Source organism: Hyperolius riggenbachi, chromosome 2 (assembly GCF_040937935.1).
Source record: "Hyperolius riggenbachi isolate aHypRig1 chromosome 2, aHypRig1.pri, whole genome shotgun sequence".
NCBI classification, from domain to species: domain Eukaryota; kingdom Metazoa; phylum Chordata; class Amphibia; order Anura; family Hyperoliidae; genus Hyperolius; species Hyperolius riggenbachi.
In genome coordinates this window covers 14401654-14423031 of record NC_090647.1, presented here as the reverse complement: position 1 = coordinate 14423031, position 21378 = coordinate 14401654, and the positions used below count along the sequence as shown (strand labels likewise).

Genomic DNA, 21378 nt, shown 5'->3' with positions numbered 1-21378 from the left:
ATGTGATTCAGACACTACTGTAGCCAGATGGATCAGCAGGGCTGCCAGGCAACTGGTATTGTTTAAAAAGAAAATGGAAGCCTCCATATTTACTCTTCTCACTACAGCTGTGCTGTTTTTCTTGCAGGATACGGGCCGGCTCCCGAGTAGCCATTGTGCCGAGTTCCCTGTGATGTCAGGAAAGCAACACAATGGATCAGGACAGCAGTGCCGCATGCAGTGTGATACGTTGCCTCAACCCATTATACTGCAACGCACCCGCCTCACTGCGAACGCCGCATAGGTGGTGCTCGCCGCACTGTTACAAGGCAGCCGTTATACTGCCCCGCAGCACTTTGAGCGTAGCCCACCCCGGCATCTACTAAGGCTGAGTTACTAAGGCAACCCCTCACACTATGGGGGTTCATTCACTGAACTTATTCCCTCAATTATCTGACCTTACTTATTAAAGTACACCTGTAGTGGGAAAAAACTGCCCCTGGGGGGGAGGGGGTACCTACCTCAAGAGAGGGGAGGTTTCTTGTTCCTAATGAGGCCTCCCCCGCCGTCCTCCACCCTCTCAATCCTGTACCAGGACCCCCCAACCGTCCAGGACCATAATAATGCTGTGAGAGCCTCGCGCAGACGCACTTGTGGCTTTCATTCAGGCAGAAATAGCCGAGCGGATCCGCTGTGCAGGCGCAGCCATCACACAAGTCGGTTGGCAGAGTTTCAGGGGAGCCAGCGCTGTAGGAGAGGAAGGCTTACCCCTTCTGTGGTAAGTACCCCCTAGGGGCTTTCTTTTGGTTACAGGCTTACTTTAACTCATGATTTATCTCTCAGTATTTATTTATCTCCTGATTTATCTCTTTGTTTATTTATCTCATGATTTATCTCTCAGTATTTATTTCTCTCATGATTTATCTCTTTGTTTATTTATCTCTCTGTTTATTTATTATCTCATGATTTATCTCTCTGTTTATTTATCTCATGATTTATCTCTCTGTTTATTTATCTCATGATTTATCTCTCTGTTTATTTATCTCATGATTTATCTCTTTGTTTATTTATCTCATGATTGATCTATTTGTTTATTTATCTCATGATTTATCTCTCTGTTTATTTATCTCATGATTTATCTCTCTGTTTATTTATCTCATGATTTATCTCTCTGTTTATTTATCTCATGATTTATCTCTCTGTTTATTTATCTCATGATTTATCTCTTTGTTTGTTTATCTCATGATTTATCTCTCTGTTTATTTATCTCATGATTGATCTATTTGTTTATTTATCTCATGATTTATCTCTCTGTTTATTTATCTCATGATTTATCTCTCTGTTTATTTATCTCATGATTGATCTATTTGTTTATTTATCTCATGATTTATCTATCTGTTTATTTATCTCATGATTGATCTATTTGTTTATTTATCTCATGATTTATCTATCTGTTTATTTATCTCATGATTGATCTATTTGTTTATTTATCTCATGATTTATTTCTCTGTTTATTTATCTCATGATTGATCTATTTGTTTATTTATCTCATGATTTATCTCTCTGTTTATTTATCTCATGATTGATCTATTTGTTTATTTATCTCATGATTTATCTCTCTGTTTATTTATCTCATGATTGATCTATTTGTTTATTTATCTCATGATTTATCTCTCTGTTTATTTATCTCATGATTGATCTATTTGTTTATTTATCTCATGATTTATCTCTCTGTTTATTTATTATCTCATGATTTATCTCTCGGTATTTATTTCTCTCATGATTTATCTCTTTATCTCTCTGATTTATCTCTGTTTATTTATTATCTCATGATTTATCTCTCAGTATTTATTTATCTCATGATGTATCTCTCTGTTTATTTATCTCATGATTTATCTCTCTGTTTATTTATCTCATGATTGATCTATTTGTTTATTTATCTCATGATTTATCTCTCTGTTTATTTATCTCATGATTGATCTATTTGTTTATTTATCTCATGATTGATCTATTTGTTTATTTATCTCATGATTTATCTATCTGTTTATTTATCCCATGATTGATCTATTTGTTTATTTATCTCATGATTTATCTCTCTGTTTATTTATCTCATGATTGATCTATTTGTTTATTTATCTCATGATTGATCTATTTGTTTATTTATCTCATGATTTATCTATCTGTTTATTTATCCCATGATTTATCTCTCTGTTTATTTATTATCTCATGATTTATCTCTCAGTATTTATTTCTCTCATGATTTATCTCTTTATCTCTCTGATTTATCTCTGTTTATTTATTATCTCATGATTTATCTCTCAGTATTTATTTATCTCATGATTTATCTCTCTGCTTATTTATCTCATGATTTATCTCTCTGCTTATTTATCTCATGATTTATCTCTCTGTTTATTTATCTCATGATTGATCTATTTGTTTATTTATCTCATGATTTATCTCTCTGTTTATTTATCTCATGATTGATCTATTTGTTTATTTATCTCATGATTGATCTATTTGTTTATTTATCTCATGATTTATCTATCTGTTTATTTATCCCATGATTGATCTATTTGTTTATTTATCTCATAATTTATCTCTCTGTTTATTTATCTCATGATTGATCTATTTGTTTATTTATCTCATGATTTATCTATTTGTTTATTTATCTCATGATTTATCTATCTGTTTATTTATCCCATGATTTATCTCTCTGTTTATTTATTATCTCATGATTTATCTCTCAGTATTTATTTCTCTCATGATTTATCTCTTTATCTCTCTGATTTATCTCTGTTTATTTATTATCTCATGATTTATCTCTCAGTATTTATTTATCCCATGATTTATCTCTCTGTTTATTTATTATCTCATGATTTATCTCTCAGTATTTATTATCTCATGATTTATCTCTCTGTTTATTTATCTCATGATGTATCTCTCTGTTTATTTATCTCATGATTTATCTCTCTGTTTATTTATCTCATGATTGATCTATTTGTTTATTTATCTCATGATTTATCTCTCTGTTTATTTATCTCATGATTGATCTATTTGTTTATTTATCTCATGATTGATCTATTTGTTTATTTATCTCATGATTTATCTATCTGTTTATTTATCTCATGATTTATCTATCTGTTTAATTTATCCCATGATTGATCTATTTGTTTATTTATCTCATGATTTATCTCTCTGTTTATTTATCTCATGATTTATCTATTTGTTTATTTATCTCATGATTGATCTATTTGTTTATTTATCCCATGATTGATCTATTTGTTTATTTATCTCATGATTTATCTCTCTGTTTATCTATCTCATGATTGATCTATGTGTTTATTTATCTCATGATTGATGTATTTGTTTATTTATCTCATGATTTATCTATCTGTTTATTTATCTCATGATTGATCTATTTGTTTATTTATCTCATGATTGATCTATTTGTTTATTTATCTCATGATTTATTTCTCTGTTTATTTATCTCATGATTGATCTATTTGTTTATTTATCTCATGATTGATTTGTTTGTTTATTTATCTCATGATTTATCTTTCTGTTTATTTATCTCATGATTGATCTATTTGTTTATTTATCTCATGATTTATCTCTCTGTTTATTTATTATCTCATGATTTATCTCTCAGTATTTATTTCTCTCATGATTTATCTCTTTATCTCTCTGATTTATCTCTGTTTATTTATTATCTCATGATTTATCTCTCAGTATTTATTTATCTCATGATTTATCTCTCTGCTTATTTATCTCATGATTTATCTCTTTGTTTATTTATGTCATGATGATTTATCTCTCCCTGTTTATCTTTCTGTTTATTTATCTCATGGTTGATCTATTTGTTTATTTATCTCATGATTTATCTCTCTGTTTATTTATTATCTCATGATTTATCTCTCAGTATTTATTTCTCTCATGATTTATCTCTTTATCTCTCTAATTTATCTCTGTTTATTTATTATCTCATGATTTATCTCTCAGTATTTATTTATCTCATGATTTATCTCTCTGCTTATTTATCTCATGATTTATCTCTTTGTTTATTTATGTCATGATGATTTATCTCTCCCTGTTTATTTAGCTCATGATTTATCTCTTCGTTTATCTCATGATTTATCTCGCTGTTTATTTATCTCACGATTTATCTATTTGTTTATTTATCTCATGATTTATCTCTCTGTTTATTTATTATCTCATGATTTATCTCTCAGTATTTATTTCTCTCATGATTTATCTCTCAGTATTTATTTCTCTCATGATTTATCTCTTTATCTCTCTGATTTATCTCTGTTTATTTATTATCTCATGATTTATCTCTCAGTATTTATTTATCTCATGATTTATCTCTCTGCTTATTTATCTCATGATTTATCTCTTTGTTTATGTATGTCATGATGATTTATCTCTCCCTGTTTATTTAGCTCATGATGTATCTCTTCGTTTATCTCATGATTTATCTCGCTGTTTATTTATCTCACGATTTATCTCTCCCTGTTTATTTATCTCTTGATTTATCTCTCTGTTTATGTATCTAATAATTATCTCTCTGTTTATTTATCTAATGATTATCTCTCCCTGTTTATGTATCTAATGATTTATCTACTCTTATTGTTGAGGTGGAAGATAAGTAAGGTGAGATAAATCATAGGAAAAGTTTTGTGAATCCCTATTGGTCTGTATCCTATTAATGTTTCTCCTGGTTTTTCTCCAAGGAGATATTTTCAAACCTTACTAATAAAATAGCTTTAAAACTCCCACCATACAAGAAATGATTCAGAATAAGATTGATAGATATGACCTTTTTACCTGCGGTACTTATTGGTACATTTTTAATTTCTGAATGCTGAAAAGTTACATTTTAGATAAGCTGAAAAATGATCTCCGAGGAGAACACTCGGGAGAAAAGCCAATTGGAGTCACACAGCTTTTCTGTTGAATTAACTCACCTTACTTATTAATAGAGATGTGGCGAACGGTTCCCGAACCGTTCGCCGGCGAACATCTCTAAATTCATGGGCCTCTTACTACTTCCGGGTCGCAATGACCCGGAGAAGTACGCCTGCGCTGCCCGGCGGAGCGCGTCCTAGATCGCGCTCCCGTTGCCGGGCACTCTCTGCGCATGTGCGTGACGTCATGAGTGACGTCACGCTCATGCGCAGAGAGCGCCCGGCAACAGGAGCGCGATCTAGGACGCGCTCCGCCGGGCAGCGCAGGCGTACTACTCCGGGTCATTGCGACCCGGAAGTAGTAAGAGGCCCAGAGAGGTTCGCCAGGCGAACTGTTCGGCCCAACTCTACTTATTAACCCCCTTGGCATTATGATTTTTTCTGGATTTGGGGGTCTTAAAGTGGTGCAATGTTTTAGCATGCCTTTAGACCCTAAAACCTGGAAAAAAAATTACACCACAGAGAGATCTGCAGCAGCTCCTGCATACAACTCACCCACCTCCCTAGGATCCAGCGCTGCAGTTCTCCCTCCGTCCTCCAGGTGGTGCTGTAACCCTATAGTGAGATTGCCAGCTGTCGTCATGATGACAGACGGTGATCTCATCAGGGGGGAAGCAGAGCCTCGGAGGAGCAGAAGAGGAATGGCCGCCAGTGTCTGGATCCCGGGAGGTGAGTGAGAACGCGCATTGCTCTGCGGTAACCTTCCGGTGGCTACTAGTGTTGCCAACTCATCCCTTTAATTACTGACACATATGAATTATACTGGTTTTGTGGCTAGGTAGATGCACTGGTTATGTGTAAATAGCCCCAGAACCTGTATAACTTAGATGTGTCAGTAATTAAAGGGATGGGTTGGCAACACTGGTGGCTATCCCGAGTGCTGCTCGGGGTTACCACTCCTGGCATGTTTTTTTCACCTCGAGCTGTACTTGTGATAACCGATAAGGGCCCACATGCAATTCAGTTTTTCTCTTGAGTTTTCTCCTAGATAATATGTTCAAACTTGTCTATAAAATGCCCTTTAAACCACCAGTAAGCAAGAAAACACTTAAAAAAAATGTATAGTACTTTTCACCTAATTTTTAATGCTTTTTCAATTGCAAAGTACTGGAAAGTTATTTTAAAGAGACAATGACAAATTATCTCCCAGGAGAAAACTAAGGAGAAAAAGTAAATTGCATATGGGCTTAGGAGGTTAACTCACAATTTATTTCTCCTCAAATGCTTTAACTCATGGGCCTATATGCAATTCCCCTTTTCTCCTTAGATTTCTCCAAGTTGCTATTTTCACACATTGTTAATAAAATGCATTTTAAATCCCCAGCAAGCAAGAAAATACACAAAATAGTTTTGATGGTACTTTTTCTACTACTTTTGGTTCTTTCACAATTGCGAAATGCTGAAAAGTTATTTTAAAAAGAAAAACAAGATAGAAAATGATCACCTAGGGGAAAACTAAGGAAAACTTTGGAGAAAAAGCTAATTGCGCTATGGGCCCATATGCAATTCACTTTTACTCCTCAATTTTCTCCTAGGTGATGTTTTCAAACTTGTCAATAAAATGCCTTTAAACCCACCAGCAAGCAAGAAAATGTTCAAAATAATTTTGATAGTACCTTTTTCAACTATTTTTTGGTACTTTTCCAATTGCAGGGTGCTGAAAATTATTTTTAATAGAAGATGAAAATGTATCTCTTAGGAGAAAACTCAGGAGAAAAAGTAAATTGCATATGGCCTGAGGTTTATCTCTCCTTGGCCCTCGTTCAATTCACTTTTTCTCCTGAGTTTTCTCCCAGGAGATAATTTTTCATCTTCAATTTAAAATAACCTTCTAGCACTTTTCAACTAAAAAAAAAGTACCAAAAAATAGGTAAAGAAGTACTATCAAATTTATTTTGAGTATTTCCTTGCTTTCTGGTGGCTTAAAAGGCATTTTATTGACAAGTTTAAAAATATCACCTAGGAGCAAACTCAGGAGAAAAAGTGAATTGCATATGGCCCTTACCTGTTTATCTCATGCATTAGCTCTCCTTACAGTTATGTAGAGAAATAATGAAGCTGTGTGAATCACCCCATACAGGTATTGAGTGAGTAACACCTCCACTATGAGGGTATAATGCACTTACTGTGTGTCATTTATACTAGGAGAAAACTTAGGAGTACATAGGATCAGGCCCAATCTCATTGCTAACACGATGCAATCATGTTGTATTGGAAATACAATGTAACAATTTTGGTAGCAATAGCTTGTATGGGGGCTTTGCTATTAACCTCTAAATTTGGCACAAAAATATGCGAAATGTTAAAAAAATTACGCAAAATTATAAAATATTATAATTCATTCATACAAAATGAATGATGATTTTCTCTGAAATTTCGCATTACGATGCATAATTGTAAATTTCGATACGCAATTTCGGCCCACCACTGCCTAGGAGAAAACTCAGGAGAAAAAGCCAATTCCATAGGGGCCCCAGGCCTATATGCAATTAACTTTTTCTCCTAAGTTTTCTCCTAGGTGATCCTTTTTCATCTTGTATTTTTAATAACATTTCAGCATTTTATAATTTAAGAAGTACCAAAAAGTAGTTGAAAAAAAAATAAAAAAATTATTTTTAGCGTGGTCTTGCTTTCTGGTAATTTAAAGTGACTCCGAGCTCAGAGTAAAAATAAAATTTGAACGTACCCGGGGCTTTTTCCATCCTAGCCCTGGTCGGGACGTCCCACGCCGGCCTCCCGGCTCTTAAACCGCGCATGCACCGTGCTGTCACGCCGGCCGCCGTCATGACGCGCGGCGGCCGGCGTGTGACGTCATTCGTGACGTATACGGAAGGAGAAGGCCCGACACTCGCCAGTGTCGCCCGGGGGACCGGCCTGTCCGCGCTATGTGGACAGCCGCCGGGAGAAGAGCCAGGAGGCCGGTGTGGGACGTCCCGACCAGGGCTGGGATGGAAAAGCCCCGGGTAAGTTCAAATTTTATTTTTACTCTGAGCTCGGAGTCCCTTTAAAAGGAATTTTATTTACAAGTTGTAAAAATATCACCTGGGAGAAAACTCATGTGAAAAAGTGAATTGCATATGGGCCCCGGTGTTGTTCCTGTACTTAGGTAAGTATCAACCTCAAATTTCTCACTTTCCATTTGCTTTAAAGCATACAGGCATTTCTAAGAATATTTGGGCATCATTTTTACCCCAAATACTGTTTTACTTGCTTTCGACATCTAGTGTGTGGTATACTTTGTTCCCCCAGTTACTTTTCAGTCCCCATGTATAGTATAAAAGTGATACAAGCTCAGCTCTCTTCTCAAGGGTAGTTAGGTAAATTCAAATAGACTAGATGGCACTGAAATGCATTCTGCTGGACAACTCATTCCAAAGCTATGGAAGGTGACCACAATATATGACTTGCTTCCAACACCTTTCAGAAAATAATTACAGAATCTCCAACCAAAAAGTCAATAAATTCAAACAAGGTAGCTTGGATGCCTTTTGTGTTCTACAAAATGTTTCTTCACCCTTATAGATCAGTGTTTTTGTTTCTAATGAAACAACTATCCCTCATACTGTGTGGAGATGTGAAGACCTGGATAAATGAGAACCTCCACAAAACATTGTAGAACAATCAATATAAAAACAATCACATTTCATAAAAGGCTATTGGATTCAAGCCCGTTCACAACAAAACATATATGGGTCTTCCCTTGTGGCTGAAGTCATAATTTAAAGATGAATAGCAATCTCCTTCGAACCTGCTTGGTCTTCACACCATACACAATTGGGTTAATTAGGGGTGGTAGAATTAGGTAGACATTGGCCAACAAAATGTGAATATGGAGAGGAACATTTGTTAGAACACGGTAGACTATTGAGGAGAGGATTGCAGGAACATAAAAGGCGAGCATGACACATATGTGAGAGGTACAAGTACTGAGGGTCTTCAACCGGGCATCTCTTGAGCCGAGCCGCAACACTGCTCGAAGAATCAGAACATAGGACGAGGTTATGAAGAACAAATCCAGCAAGGAGGTGACCAGCATCACAATAATGCCGTAGATGTTGTTGATAGAAGTATCCGCACAGGCCAGCTTCACCACGGCCATGTGTTCACAGTAAGAATGGTGGATGATGTTATTGGAGCAGAAAGGCAACTTTTTAAGTAAGTACATTATTGGGACCATGATGGCCTCAGTCCTAATAACACCACACACTGCTATTTTAATAATGACACCTTTTGTTATTATTGAAAAGTATCTTAAGGGATGGCAAATAGCTACGTACCGGTCAAAAGCCATGGCTACAAGAATGAAGGACTCGGTGGTTGCAAATGAATGGATTAAGAAAAGCTGTGTGAGGCAAGCCTCATAGGATGTCTCATGGCGCCTCACCCAAAGGATCTCCAAAATCTTAGGTGTGAGAAAAGTGGACAGCAGCAGGTCAGTGGTGGACAACATGAAGAGAAAGATGTACATGGGCTCATGGAGACTTCGGTCTATCTTGATAATAGAGAGCAGAGTCAAATTTCCAGTGGTGGACACCACATAGAGTACGGTGAAGAAACAGGCGAGGTAAAGGTACAAGTCCTCCAGTCCCGGAAAGCCCACAAGGATGAAATAGCCAGGAAAGGGACTGGTGACGTTGGCTTGAGCCATGAGAACTTCTCTGACTAATTAAAACAAAGACTCAAATCACCGGTGTTTGTAGCTTGAACTGATGATTTTACATTTCTTGTAAATGCTGAATACAACCTATAGGTCGAGTTAATAAAATAAATACAAATATATGACACTCAGTCACAGATTTTAGCAAAGTAGTGCTTTAAAAGACAAAATAGAACTTCCCATATTACACACATATCACTTTTATTTCAGAGAATATAGGGGATAACATTTAGACTGTACCTCCTTCTGGAACTAACTTACCCCTCATCAACCAAATAGACCCTCACCCAAACCATGTTCCTTTCTCACCTGATAGCACTTACTCCGCCCCCCATCCCCCACCGATCTTTACATCCCTCTATAACTATAATCTATTGCCTTCTTTCAGTTGCCCATATGCAAACCCTGCACCCTACCAAAGCCATGCACCTAACTGTTTACAAAATACCTAACTGAATCCTGAACTATTGATGATACTGCCCAACACAGTCACCTAACCCTTAGGGACCGTTTCCACTAGTAAGTGATGCGAATGCGGCTACCTAGCCGCATCAAATCACTTCCACCGCTGGCCGCATCACTTCCGCATCTCCCGATGCAAAAGTCCATGGAGGAGATGGGACGCGGCTGCGGGCGGATGTGACTGTGCGAAAATCTGCAGCATGCTGCAGATTTTCGGATCAGTCCGCACAGCACAACATGCACGTAGTGGAAACTCTTCCACTGGCATGCATGTGTTTCAGCACACCCGCGGTGCGATGCGGCTATGTAGCTGCATCGCACCGCTCCTAGTGGAAATGGGCCATAACTCTACACTGAGTACAGAATGGCCTCAATTCACTAAGCAGTTTAGATTAGTCTACTGATGGTTTTTAGTCTACTGATGATTTGGTGTAATGTTTTAAGCTACATACACACGTCGGATTTTTGCAAACGACCCGTCGTTTGGACGTCCAAACGACGGGTCGTTTGGACGTCAAATCGGGCATGTGTACAGTCTGTCGTTCAGCTGATAAGACTGGACTTGAACGATCCGCTTGGCGGTTTGGCTCCCAGCCTAAGCCCTGGCACCCAGTCACAGAAAGGAACCCTGGCCAGGCCCCCCTGTATAATAAGGAGGGCTGCCATGATGAGAAATATTGTCCTTGCTTGTCACTGCACACTGAGAGACATGCTCCAGTGCTGCTGGCCTAGCAAGTGCTGTGTACAGTGATAAACCTAAAGCTGTTCAGTGATTAATCCCTTTACTATCACTACACTATTGCAGTGGCGTATTTTGAGGGGTGCAGGCATGGCTAGTGCCATGGGCGCCATAGCACCCATGGGCGCCATGCCTTCCCCCGTTCTGTGCTGTCCGCTGTCTCCTTATTGCCTCAGATCAGCGAGCGCTACCGCTGTCCCCATTGCCTTCCTGTCAGACGTGCGTGAGTCGGATGCAGGGGATGCACCACTTTTACCAGCGGGGAGGGGGGGGGAAGTTGCTGCAAGCTGCTACTTATAAAAATAAATGTACTCTCAGATCAGGCTGAAGCCTGATCTACATTTTCCTCCTGCTCGGAATTTGCAGCTCCAGCCTCCAGCTCTGTGCCCTGCTGAGCTGAGGAGAGCAACTGGAGGAATGTGAGACCGTCCAGCTCCCCCCTCCCTCGGGAAAATGAGGACGCCGGGAGAAGAGGAGAGAGGCGCACAGACACTCGTGCACGGGAGACAGCAGCGTGATGGAGTGCTGTGAGCTGGAGGTGCTGCTGTATGTATGCTGCATGTGTGTGTGTATAAATGGCTGCGTGTGTGCGTGTGTCTGTGTGGATCTGTGTGTAAATGTGTGTCTGTGTGTAAATGTGTGTCTGTGTGTACAGTGTGTGTAGAGTGGGTGTACGGTGGGTGTGTGGTCAAAGCAGATACAGACTGCAGGAAGGACCTTACAGACGTTATAACAGTGCAGAGATTTATAAAAATAAAGGTTGTCTACAATTTGGAAATTGGCAAGAGGGCAAAGTGTGTGTGTGTGTGTGTGTGTGTGTGTGTGTGTGTGTGTGTGTGTGTGTGTGTGTGTGTGTGTGTGTGTGTGTGTGTGTGTGTGTGTGTGTGTGTGTGTGTGTGTGTGTGTATGGCTGTGTGTGTATGGCTGTATGGATCTGTGTGTAAATGGTAGAAATGGCTGCTTGTATGCATGCATTGTGTGCTGTATGTGTGGCGTATCTGACTGCGCACAGTATAAATGTAAGGTGTGTAAATGTATGTGTGCCTTTGTGATGTGCATGTACACACATATATATGTCCCTGCCTCCTCCCTTGTGTCCAGTGTTGCACCCCTCCTTTACCTCCCCTTCAATAGTAATATGGGGTTAATATACTCACAGAAGTGGGCTCCCATGTGCCTGTACTTTACTTATAGTAAGCTAGCTGCTACCCCTGTTCCAACTAACTAGCATACATTGACAAAACAGCATACATTTAAAGTGATATACCCCTTGTTAGTAGAATCAGTGTTCCCTTGCCCGCTCGCTGGGCTGCGGGCTCGGTCCTTGCTCCGCTCGGACAACTTTTTATTCTAACTCTATGTCCACTTGGATAGTGGAGATTGCACATCAGCACACAGGCAGCTAACTGGGGTTGAAAAGGTTAATGCTGCTGATGGGCATTATGGGGTTAATGTACGACCTGCATGACTTTGTACATGCTCAGTAGCAGTTGTATGCTATTTTGTCGGGTATGCTAAAATGTTGGAACACCCCCAGTATGTTCTATATAAGCTGTTACTCTGGGCCTGTACTGATGGTAAACTAACTGCAGTGTGTGCTTCTATCCCCAGTGTGTACAGTATAAGCTGTTATTTTAGGCCTGCACTGATGGTAAACTAGTTGTAGTGTATGCTGATCTCTGCAACCCCAGTTTGTGCAGTAAGCGGTTATTTTGGGCCTGTACTGATAGTAAACTAGCTGCAGTGTGTGCAGATCTCTGCTGCCTCCAGTATGTACAGTATAAGCTGTTACTCTGGGCCTGTACTGATGGTAAACTAGCTGCAGTGTGTGCTGATCTCTGCTACCCCCAGTATGTGCAGTATAAGCTGTTATTTTGGGCATGTACTGATAGTAAACTAGATGCAGTGTGTGCGGATCTCTGCTTCCCCCAGTATGTACAGAATAAGCTGTTACTCTGGGCCTGTACTGACAGAAAACTAGTTGCAGCGTGTGCTGATCTCTGCTACTTCCAGTATGTACATTATGAGCTGTTACTCTGTGCCTGTACTGATAGTAAACAAGCTGCAGTGTGTGCTGATATCTGCTACCCCCAGTATGTACAGTATAATCTGTTACTCTGTGCCTGTGCTGATAGTAAACTAGCTGCAGTGTGTGCTAATCTCTGCTATCTCCAGTATGTACAGTACAAGCTGTTACTCTGTGCCTGTATTAATAGTAAACTAGCTGCAGTGTGTGATGATTTCTGCTGCCTCCAGTATGTACACTATAAGCTGTTACTCTGTGCCTGTACTGATAGTAAACAAGCTGCAGTGTGTGCTGATCCTTGCTACCCCCAGTGTGTACAGAATAAGCTGTTACTTAACCATAGACAATGAACTTGAGAAAGGATGCTGTTTTTACAGAGGAAAGGGGATCTGACTGCCGGGGGGGGGGGCGCAATTTAAGTGTTTGCCATAGGCGCTTTATTACCCAGATACGCCTCTGTACTATTGTTATATTGTTAATTAGGTAGCTAGCTTGATTTCATTCAGTGACAGTCAGAGTGTGTGCTGCAGGGCTGCTGCAGCTGCTATGTGTCTGTGTGTGTGCTGTGCACAGACCAGGCCAGTTGCTGCCTGCTGGCCAGCTTGCCTTAGCTACAGTATAGGTTAGGTTAGGGAATAGGATTACTGTGTTATTGTGTAGTTAGTACTGTAGTACTGCAGTGAGTGCTAGTAGTTGTTAGAGTAGTAGTACTACTGCATTAGCTTACTACAGAACTGCTGTGCTGTGAGCAGTGCCAGTGTGACAGTTAGTGTGCACTAGTGTCTTCTCCTCTGCTGTCTGATGTCTGACTGTCACTTGGCACTTTGCATTTGGCACTTTGCACTTGGCATGTGGCACTTTGCACTTGGCATGTGGCACTTTGCACTTGGCATGTGGCACTTTGCACGTGGCACTTTGCACTTTGCACGTGGCACTTTGCACTTGGCACGTGGCACTTGGCACGTGGCACTTTGCACTTGGCATGTGGCACTTTGCACTTTGCACTTGGCATGTGGCACTTGGCACGTGGCACTTTGCACTTGGCATGTGGCACTTTGCACTTTGCACTTGGCATGTGGCACTTTGCACTTGGCATGTGGCACTTTGCACGTGGCACTTTGCACGTGGCACTTTGCACGTGGCACTTTGCACTTGGCACGTGGCACTTTGCACTTGGCACTTTGCACTTGGCACGTGGCACTTTGCACTTTGCACTCTGCACTTTGCATTTAAAGGCCACTTCCGGTTTTGCTATTCGGATACCCCGGATACTGAGGTCGGATATCCGATTTGGATCACAAAAGTTTGAACTCGTATATCCGACCCGGATCAGATATCTGGGTATCCGGATCCGTATCGGATTCGGATTTTGAAAAGGGGTATCCGAGCAACACTGATACCCGGGCAACGCCGGCCATCAGCTAGTTCTCTAATATTTGCAGTTTACAAACTACACTCTGCATTTTAAACTATGAGGGAAGACTCACACTTGACAGAAACGCAAGCTTTGTGTAAACCGCTAGCGGTAACACGTATAATGTAAGTCAATGGGCCGCATAAAAAACACATTTTTTTGCGTTGTGCAATTTTCATTTTAGAAAAACAAAAAAACAAGTTTGATGATGTATCTCCACTTCCTGTTGACTTAGTGATGCGCATAAACCGCATATCACAAGCACTAACCGCACCCCCCAGCTGTGATATGACTGCACACCTGTCCTGCCAGCTGATAAAGGGGAACTCCAACAGCACATCCCCCCAGCACTAACCCCACCCCCCAGCTGTAATCTGACTGCACACCTGTCCTACCAGCTGATAAAGGGGAACTCCAACAGCACATCCCCCCAGCACTAACCCCACCCCCCAGCTGTGATCTGACTGCACACCTGTCCTACCAGCTGATAAAGGGGAACTCCAACAGCACATCCCCCCAGCACTAACCCCACCCCCCCAGCTGTGATCTGACTGCACACCTGTCCTACCAGCTGATAAAGGGGAACTCTGACAGCAAATCACCCCCCTCCCCAGAGCGCTAACCCCACCCCCCAGCTGTGATCTGACTGCACACCTGTCCTACCAGCTGATAAAGGGGAACTCTGACAGCAACCCCTCCCCTCAGCACTAACCGCACCCCCCAGCTGTGATATGACTGCACACCTGTCCTGCCAGCTGATAAAGGGGAACTCCAACAGCAAATCGTCCCCCTCCCCCCAGCACTAACCCCACCCCCCAGCTGTGACCTGACTGCACACCTGTCCTACCAGCTGATAAAGGGGAACTCTGACAGCAAATCACCCCCCACCACTAACCCCACCCCCCAGCTGTGATATGACTGCACACCTGTCCTGCCAGCTGATAAAGGGGAACTCCAACAGCAAATCCCCCTCCCCCAGCACTAACCCCACCCCCCAGCTGTGATCTGACTGCACACCTGTCCTACCAGCTAATAAAGGGGAACTCTGACAACAAATCACCCCCTCCCCCAGCACTAACCCCACCTCCCAGCTGTGATCTGACTGCACACCTGTCCTACCAGCTGATAAAGGGGAACTCTGTCAGCAAATCACCCCCCTCCCCCCAGCACTAACCCCAACCCCCAGCTGTGATCTGACTGCACACCTGTCCTACCAGCTGATAAAGGGGAACTCTGACAGCAACCCCTCCCTCAGCACTAACCCCACCCCCAGCTGTGATCTGACTGCACACCTGTCCTACCAGCTTATAAAGGGGAACTCCGACAGCAAATCACCCCCTCCCCCCAGCACTAACCCCACCCCCCAGCTGTGATCTGACTGCACACCTGTCCTACCAGCTGATAAAGGGGAACTCCGACAGCAAATCACCCCCTCCCCCCAGCCCTAACCCCTACCCCAGCTGTGATCTGACTGCACACCTGTCCTACCAGCTAATAAAGGGGAACTCTGACAGCAAATCCCCCCTCCCCCCAGCGCTAACCCCACCCCCAGCTGTGATCTGACTGCACACCTGTCCTACCAGCTGATAAAGGGGAACTCCGACAGCAAATCACCCCCTCCCCCCAGCCCTAACCCCTACCCCAGCTGTGATCTGACTGCACACCTATCCTGCCAGCTGATAAAGGGGAACTCTGACAGCAAATCACCCCCATCCCCCCAGCACTAACCCCACCCCCCAGCTGTGATCTGACTGCACACCTGTCCCACCAGCTGATAAAGGGGAACTCCGACAGCAAATCCCCCTCCCCCCAGCACTAACCCCACCCCCAGCTGTGATCTGACTGCACACCTGTCCCACCAGCTGATAAAGGGGAACTCCGACAGCAAATCCCCCTCCCCCCAGCACTAACCCCACCCCCAGCTGTGATCTGACTGCACACCTGTCCTACCAGCTGATAAAGGGGAACTCTGACAGCAACCCCTCCCTCAGCACTAACCCCACCCCCCAGCTGTGATCTGACTGCACACCTGTCCTACCAGCTGATAAAGGGGAACTCCGACAGCAAATCACCCCTCCCCCCCAGCACTAACCCCACCCCCCAGCTGTGATCTGACTGCACACCTGTCCTACCAGCTGATAAAGGGGAACTCCGACAGCAAATCACCCCTCCCCCCCAGCACTAACCCCACCCCCAGCTGTGATCTGACTGCACACCTGTCCTACCAGCTGATAAAGGGGAACTCTGACAGCAAATCACCCCCCCCCCTGCACTAACCCCACCCCCAGCTGTGATCTGACTGCACACCTGTCCTACCAGCTGATAAAGGGGAACTCTGATAGCAAATCACCCCCTCCCCCTGCACTAACCCCACCCCCAGCTGGGATCTGACTGCACACCTGTCCTACCAGCTGATAAAGGGGAACTCCGACAGCAAATCCCCCTCCCCCCAGCACTAACCCCACCCCCAGCTGTGATTTGACTGCACACCTGTCCTACCAGCTGATAAAGGGGAACTCCGACAGCAAATCACCCCCCCCCCCCTGCACTAACCCCACCCCCAGCTGTGATTTGACTGCACACCTGTCCTACCAGCTAATAAAGGGGAACTCCGACAGCAAATCACCCCCCCCCCCTGCACTAACCCCACCCCCAGCTGTGATCTGACTGCACACCTGTCCTACCAGCTGATAAAGGGGAACTCCGACAGCAAATCACCCCTCCCCCCAGCACTAACCCCACCCTCCAGCTGTTATCTGACTGCACACCTGTCCTGCCAGCTGATAAAGGGGAACTCTGACAGCAAATCCCCTCCTCCCAGAACTAACCCCACCCCCCAGCTGTGATCTGACTGCACACCTGTCCTACCAGCTGATAAAGGGGAACTCCGACAGCAACCCTCCCCAGCACTAACCCCACCCCCCAGCTGTGATCTGACTGCACACCTGTCCTACCAGCTGATAAAGGGGAACTCTGACAGCAAATCACCCCCCCCCCCAGCACTAACCCCACCCCCAGCTGTGATCTGACTGCACACCTGTCCTACCAGCTGATAAAGGGGAACTCCGACAGCAAATCACCCCCCTCCCCCCAGCGCTAACCCCACCCCCCAGCTGTGATCTGACTGCACACCTGTCCTACCAGCTAATAAAGGGGAACTCCGACAGCAAATCACCCCCCTCCCCCCAGCGCTAACCCCACCCCCCAGCTGTGATCTGACTGCACACCTGTCCTACCAGCTGATAAAGGGGAACTCCGACAACAAATCACCCCCTCCCCCAGCACTAACCCCACCTCCCAGCTGTGATCTGACTGCACACCTATCCTGCCAGCTGATAAAGGGGAACTCCGACAGCAAATCACCCCCCTCCCCCCAGCACTAACCCCACCTCCCAGCTGTGATCTGACTGCACACCTATCCTGCCAGCTGATAAAGGGGAACTCTGATAGCAAATCACCCCCATCCCCCAGCACTAACCCCACCCCCGACACAGCTGTGATCTGACTGCACACCTGTCCTACCAGCTGATAAAGGGGAACTCCAACAGCAAATCACCCCCCCTGCACTAACCCCACCCCCCAGCTGTGATTTGACTGCACACCTGTCCTACCAGCTGATAAAGGGGAACTCTGACAGCAACCCCTCCCTCAGCACTAACCCCACCCCCAGCTGTGATCTGACTGCACACCTGTCCTACCAGCTGATAAAGGGGAACTCCGACAGCAAATCCCCCCTCCCCCCCAGCACTAACCCCACCCCCAGCTGTGATCTGACTGCACACCTGTCTTACCAGCTGATAAAGGGGAACTCTGACAGCAAATCACCCCCCCCCAGCACTAACCCCACCCCCCAGCTGTGATCTGACTGCACACCTGTCCTACCAGCTGATAAAGGGGAACTCTGACAGCAAAACCCCCTCCCCCCAGCACTAACCCCACCTCCCAGCTGTGATCTGACTGCACACCTGTCCTACCAGCTGATAAAGGGGAACTCTGATAGCAAATCACCCCCATCCCCCCAGCACTAACCCCACCCCCGACACAGCTGTGATCTGACTGCACACCTGTCCTACCAGCTGATAAAGGGGAACTCCGACAGCAAATCCCCCCTCCCCCCCCAGCACTAACCCCACCCCCCAGCTGTGATCTGACTGCACACCTGTCTTACCAGCTGATAAAGGGGAACTCCGACAACAAATCACCCCCTCCCCCAGCACTAACCCCACCCCCCAGCTGTGATCTGACTGCACACCTGTCCTACCAGCTGATAAAGGGGAACTCCGACAACAAATCACCCCCTCCTCCAGCACTAACCCCACCCCCCAGCTGTGATCTGACTGCACACCTGTCCTAGCAGCTGATAAAGGGGAACTCCGACAGCAAATCCCCCTCCCCCCCAGCACTAACCCCACCCCCCAGCTGTGATCTGACTGCACACCGTTCCTACCAGCTGATAAAGGGGAACTCCGACAGCAAATCACCCCCCTCACCCCAGCACTAACCCCACCCCCCAGCTGTGATCTGACTGCACACCTGTCCTACCAGCTGATAAAGGGGAACTCCAACAGCAAATAACCCCTCCCCCCCAGCACTAACCCCACCCCCCAGCTGTGATCTGACTGCACACCTGTCCTACCAGCTGATAAAGGGGAACTCCGACAGCAAATCACCCCCCTCCCCCCAGCACTAACCCCAACCCCCAGCTGTGATCTGACTGCACACCTGTCCTGCCAGCTGATAAAGGGGAACTCCGACAGCAACCCTCCCCAGCACTAACCTCACCTACCAGTTGTGATCTGACTGCACACCTGTCCTGCCAGCTGATAAAGGGGAACTCCGACAGCAAATTACCTCGTAGGTGCTTAGAGCTCCCGGCATTCTATTACTTCTGTCTCTGCAAAGCGCTACTGAAGTCGCTCAGCATTTTTCTAGGGTTTTGTGCACAAATATCTGGAGTGATTTCCAGTGCTTTAAGAAGCAAATCTTGTAGTGCTTGGGTTTGCAGAGCAATCACGATTTTTCGATTGTGAACTGCAAATGTTTTTTTCTGTTTGCATAATGAAGAGTTTATTGTTTTGTCACTAACTGTCCCTCAGAGGAGCTCACCAGGGCTGGATTACCGACCAGGCAAATGAAGCATTAGATTGGGGCCCCAGTAAGAGTCTAAGAGCCTCATCAGCCAACCGAGGAGCCAGCATCTTACATTCTATCAGCCGATCCCTGGCTGGAGCCCCTCGTGCCGCAACTCCTCTCAGCACTCTGTTGACTCTGCATCAGCATGTGATCCAGCCCAGACGAATGAGCGAGCAAGCAGCGACTGTTGCTATGATGATGGGGCCGCGTGCCAGCTCTGCTCACTCCAGCTCAGTGCAGTCAGCGTGCATCACGTCAGTGTGCACAACGTGGCTGACGCTGCTGACATCATCAGTCTGCGTCTGATTGCACAGGCTGGGTTGGAGAGAGCGGGGCTCGCACGTGGCCCCATCACCATAGCAACGGCCGCTGCTTGCTCGCTCGTTTTACTGGGCTGGATCACATGCTGCTACAGAGTCAGCAGAGTTCAGAGAGGAGTTGCAGAATGGAGGGGCTCCATCCAGGGAGCAGCTGATAGTAGATAAGATGCTTGCTTCTTGGTTGGCTGCATGTCGGTGGGGGGGGGGGGGGGGGGGCAATCTGTAAGTCCGCTTAGGGCCCCATTCAGTCTTAATCCGGCTCTGGAGCTCACAGTCTAATCCCTGCCATAGTCTATGTATGTATTGCGAAGTGTATGTATCACAGTCTAGGGCCAATCTTATGGGGAAGCCAATTAACTTATCTGTATGTTTTTGGGATGTGGGGGGAAAGAGGAGTACATGGAGGAAACCCACATAGAAACGGGGAGAACATACAAACTCCTTGCAGATGTTTCCCTGGCTGGGATTCTAACCTGGGAACCAGCGCTGCAAGGCAAGAGAGCTAACCACTACTACGCCACTGTGCTGCCCTATGTATAGTTATGTATAATTAAGTATAATTCCTATGTTCTTTAGCACTTAGCTTTAATAGTTCCCCGCCCTGTTAATCACATTATATCTCCTGTGTGATGATGTCAGAGGCAGAGTTCAGGAGACATGTGTGATATGTGAGCAGAGGGCACCCTCGTGTCACCAGCAGTAAGGTCACACACTCATGTCCCTGGCAGTCAGCTCACGCACCTGTGTCACAGCAGAGGGGGTCAGCGCTGGCGTCCTGGCTGTCATGTGACTGTGGGGACATTTCACGGGACAATTTATAGACACAGAATAAGATGTCTTGGTGATCCCTCTGGCCTTTACAGAGCACAAGAGGAGCAATTACTGGCTGTCCCCTGAGGATCCCTCAGTCAATTATTGCTCTCACTTCTGACCTGCATCAGTACTGGACATGGATTTATAGGACGTCCCCCGAGGATCCCTTAATTATCTCTCTCACCTCTGACCTGCATCATTACTGGACATGGATTTATAGGACGTCCCCCGAGGATTCCTCAATTATCACTCTCACCTCTGACCGGCATTAGTACAGGGCATGGATTAAGGCTGGACTTCTGAAATAGGAGTTATACAGAGTAACAAGTTATATGATGGTTTGCCAGAACTTTCTAGGATTTGTAGATACTAAAAAATATAAATATACATTTGCCATATTCAAACACACTTGAAGTGAGATGGGTGTGGAGGCTACCATATTCATTTCCTTTTAAACAATGCACATTCCCTGGCTGTACTGCTGATCCTCTTCCTTTCATACTTTTAACCACAGCCCCTGAACAAGCATGCAGATCAGTTGTTTTAAACTGAAGTGTGACTGGATTAGCTGCATGCTTGTTTCAGGTGTGTGATTCAGACTCTGCTGCAGCCAAAGAGACCAGCAGGGCTGCCAGGCAACTGGTATTGTTTAACAGGAAATAAATATGGCAGCCTCCATATCCCCCTCTCAGTTCAGATTTGACCAAGAGACAGATCTCTCTCTGGTCGAATCTTTGCTGCCCTGTAACACCGCCGCGTTTCAGTGGTTGACACGCATGCTGTTACTACCGCTGCAATTCAGCTGGATTTAAATTGCACCTGAATTTCAGTGGCGGGCGACTGAACTGCAAACGCACTGCCTACCATCTGA

General features: G+C 44.6%; 2 protein-coding genes across 2 annotated transcripts in view; both read right to left on the bottom strand.

The window, feature by feature from the left end:
• Positions 1 to 20724, bottom strand: part of LOC137544610 (olfactory receptor 52K1-like) — a 47389-nt gene extending 26665 nt beyond the window's left edge. Inside the window, exon 1 of the mRNA XM_068265705.1 lies at positions 20692 to 20724. Within this exon, the coding sequence (XP_068121806.1) occupies positions 20692 to 20717 (26 nt within the window). The 5' untranslated portion in view covers positions 20718 to 20724. The remainder of the gene's footprint in view (positions 1 to 20691) is intronic.
• LOC137542360 (olfactory receptor 52K1-like) lies at positions 8656 to 9627 on the bottom strand. Its single transcript, XM_068264207.1, has one exon. The coding sequence runs from the start codon at positions 9589 to 9591 to the stop codon at positions 8656 to 8658; it is 936 nt and encodes a 311-aa protein (XP_068120308.1). The 5' UTR covers positions 9592 to 9627.
• Positions 20725 to 21378: the final 654 nt, after the last annotated feature.

Excerpts from the sequence above, each read along its gene's own strand:
- LOC137542360 (XM_068264207.1), bottom strand. The coding sequence starts at position 9,591 with ATGGCTCAAGCCAACGTCACCAGTCCCTTTCCTGGCTATTTCATCCTT.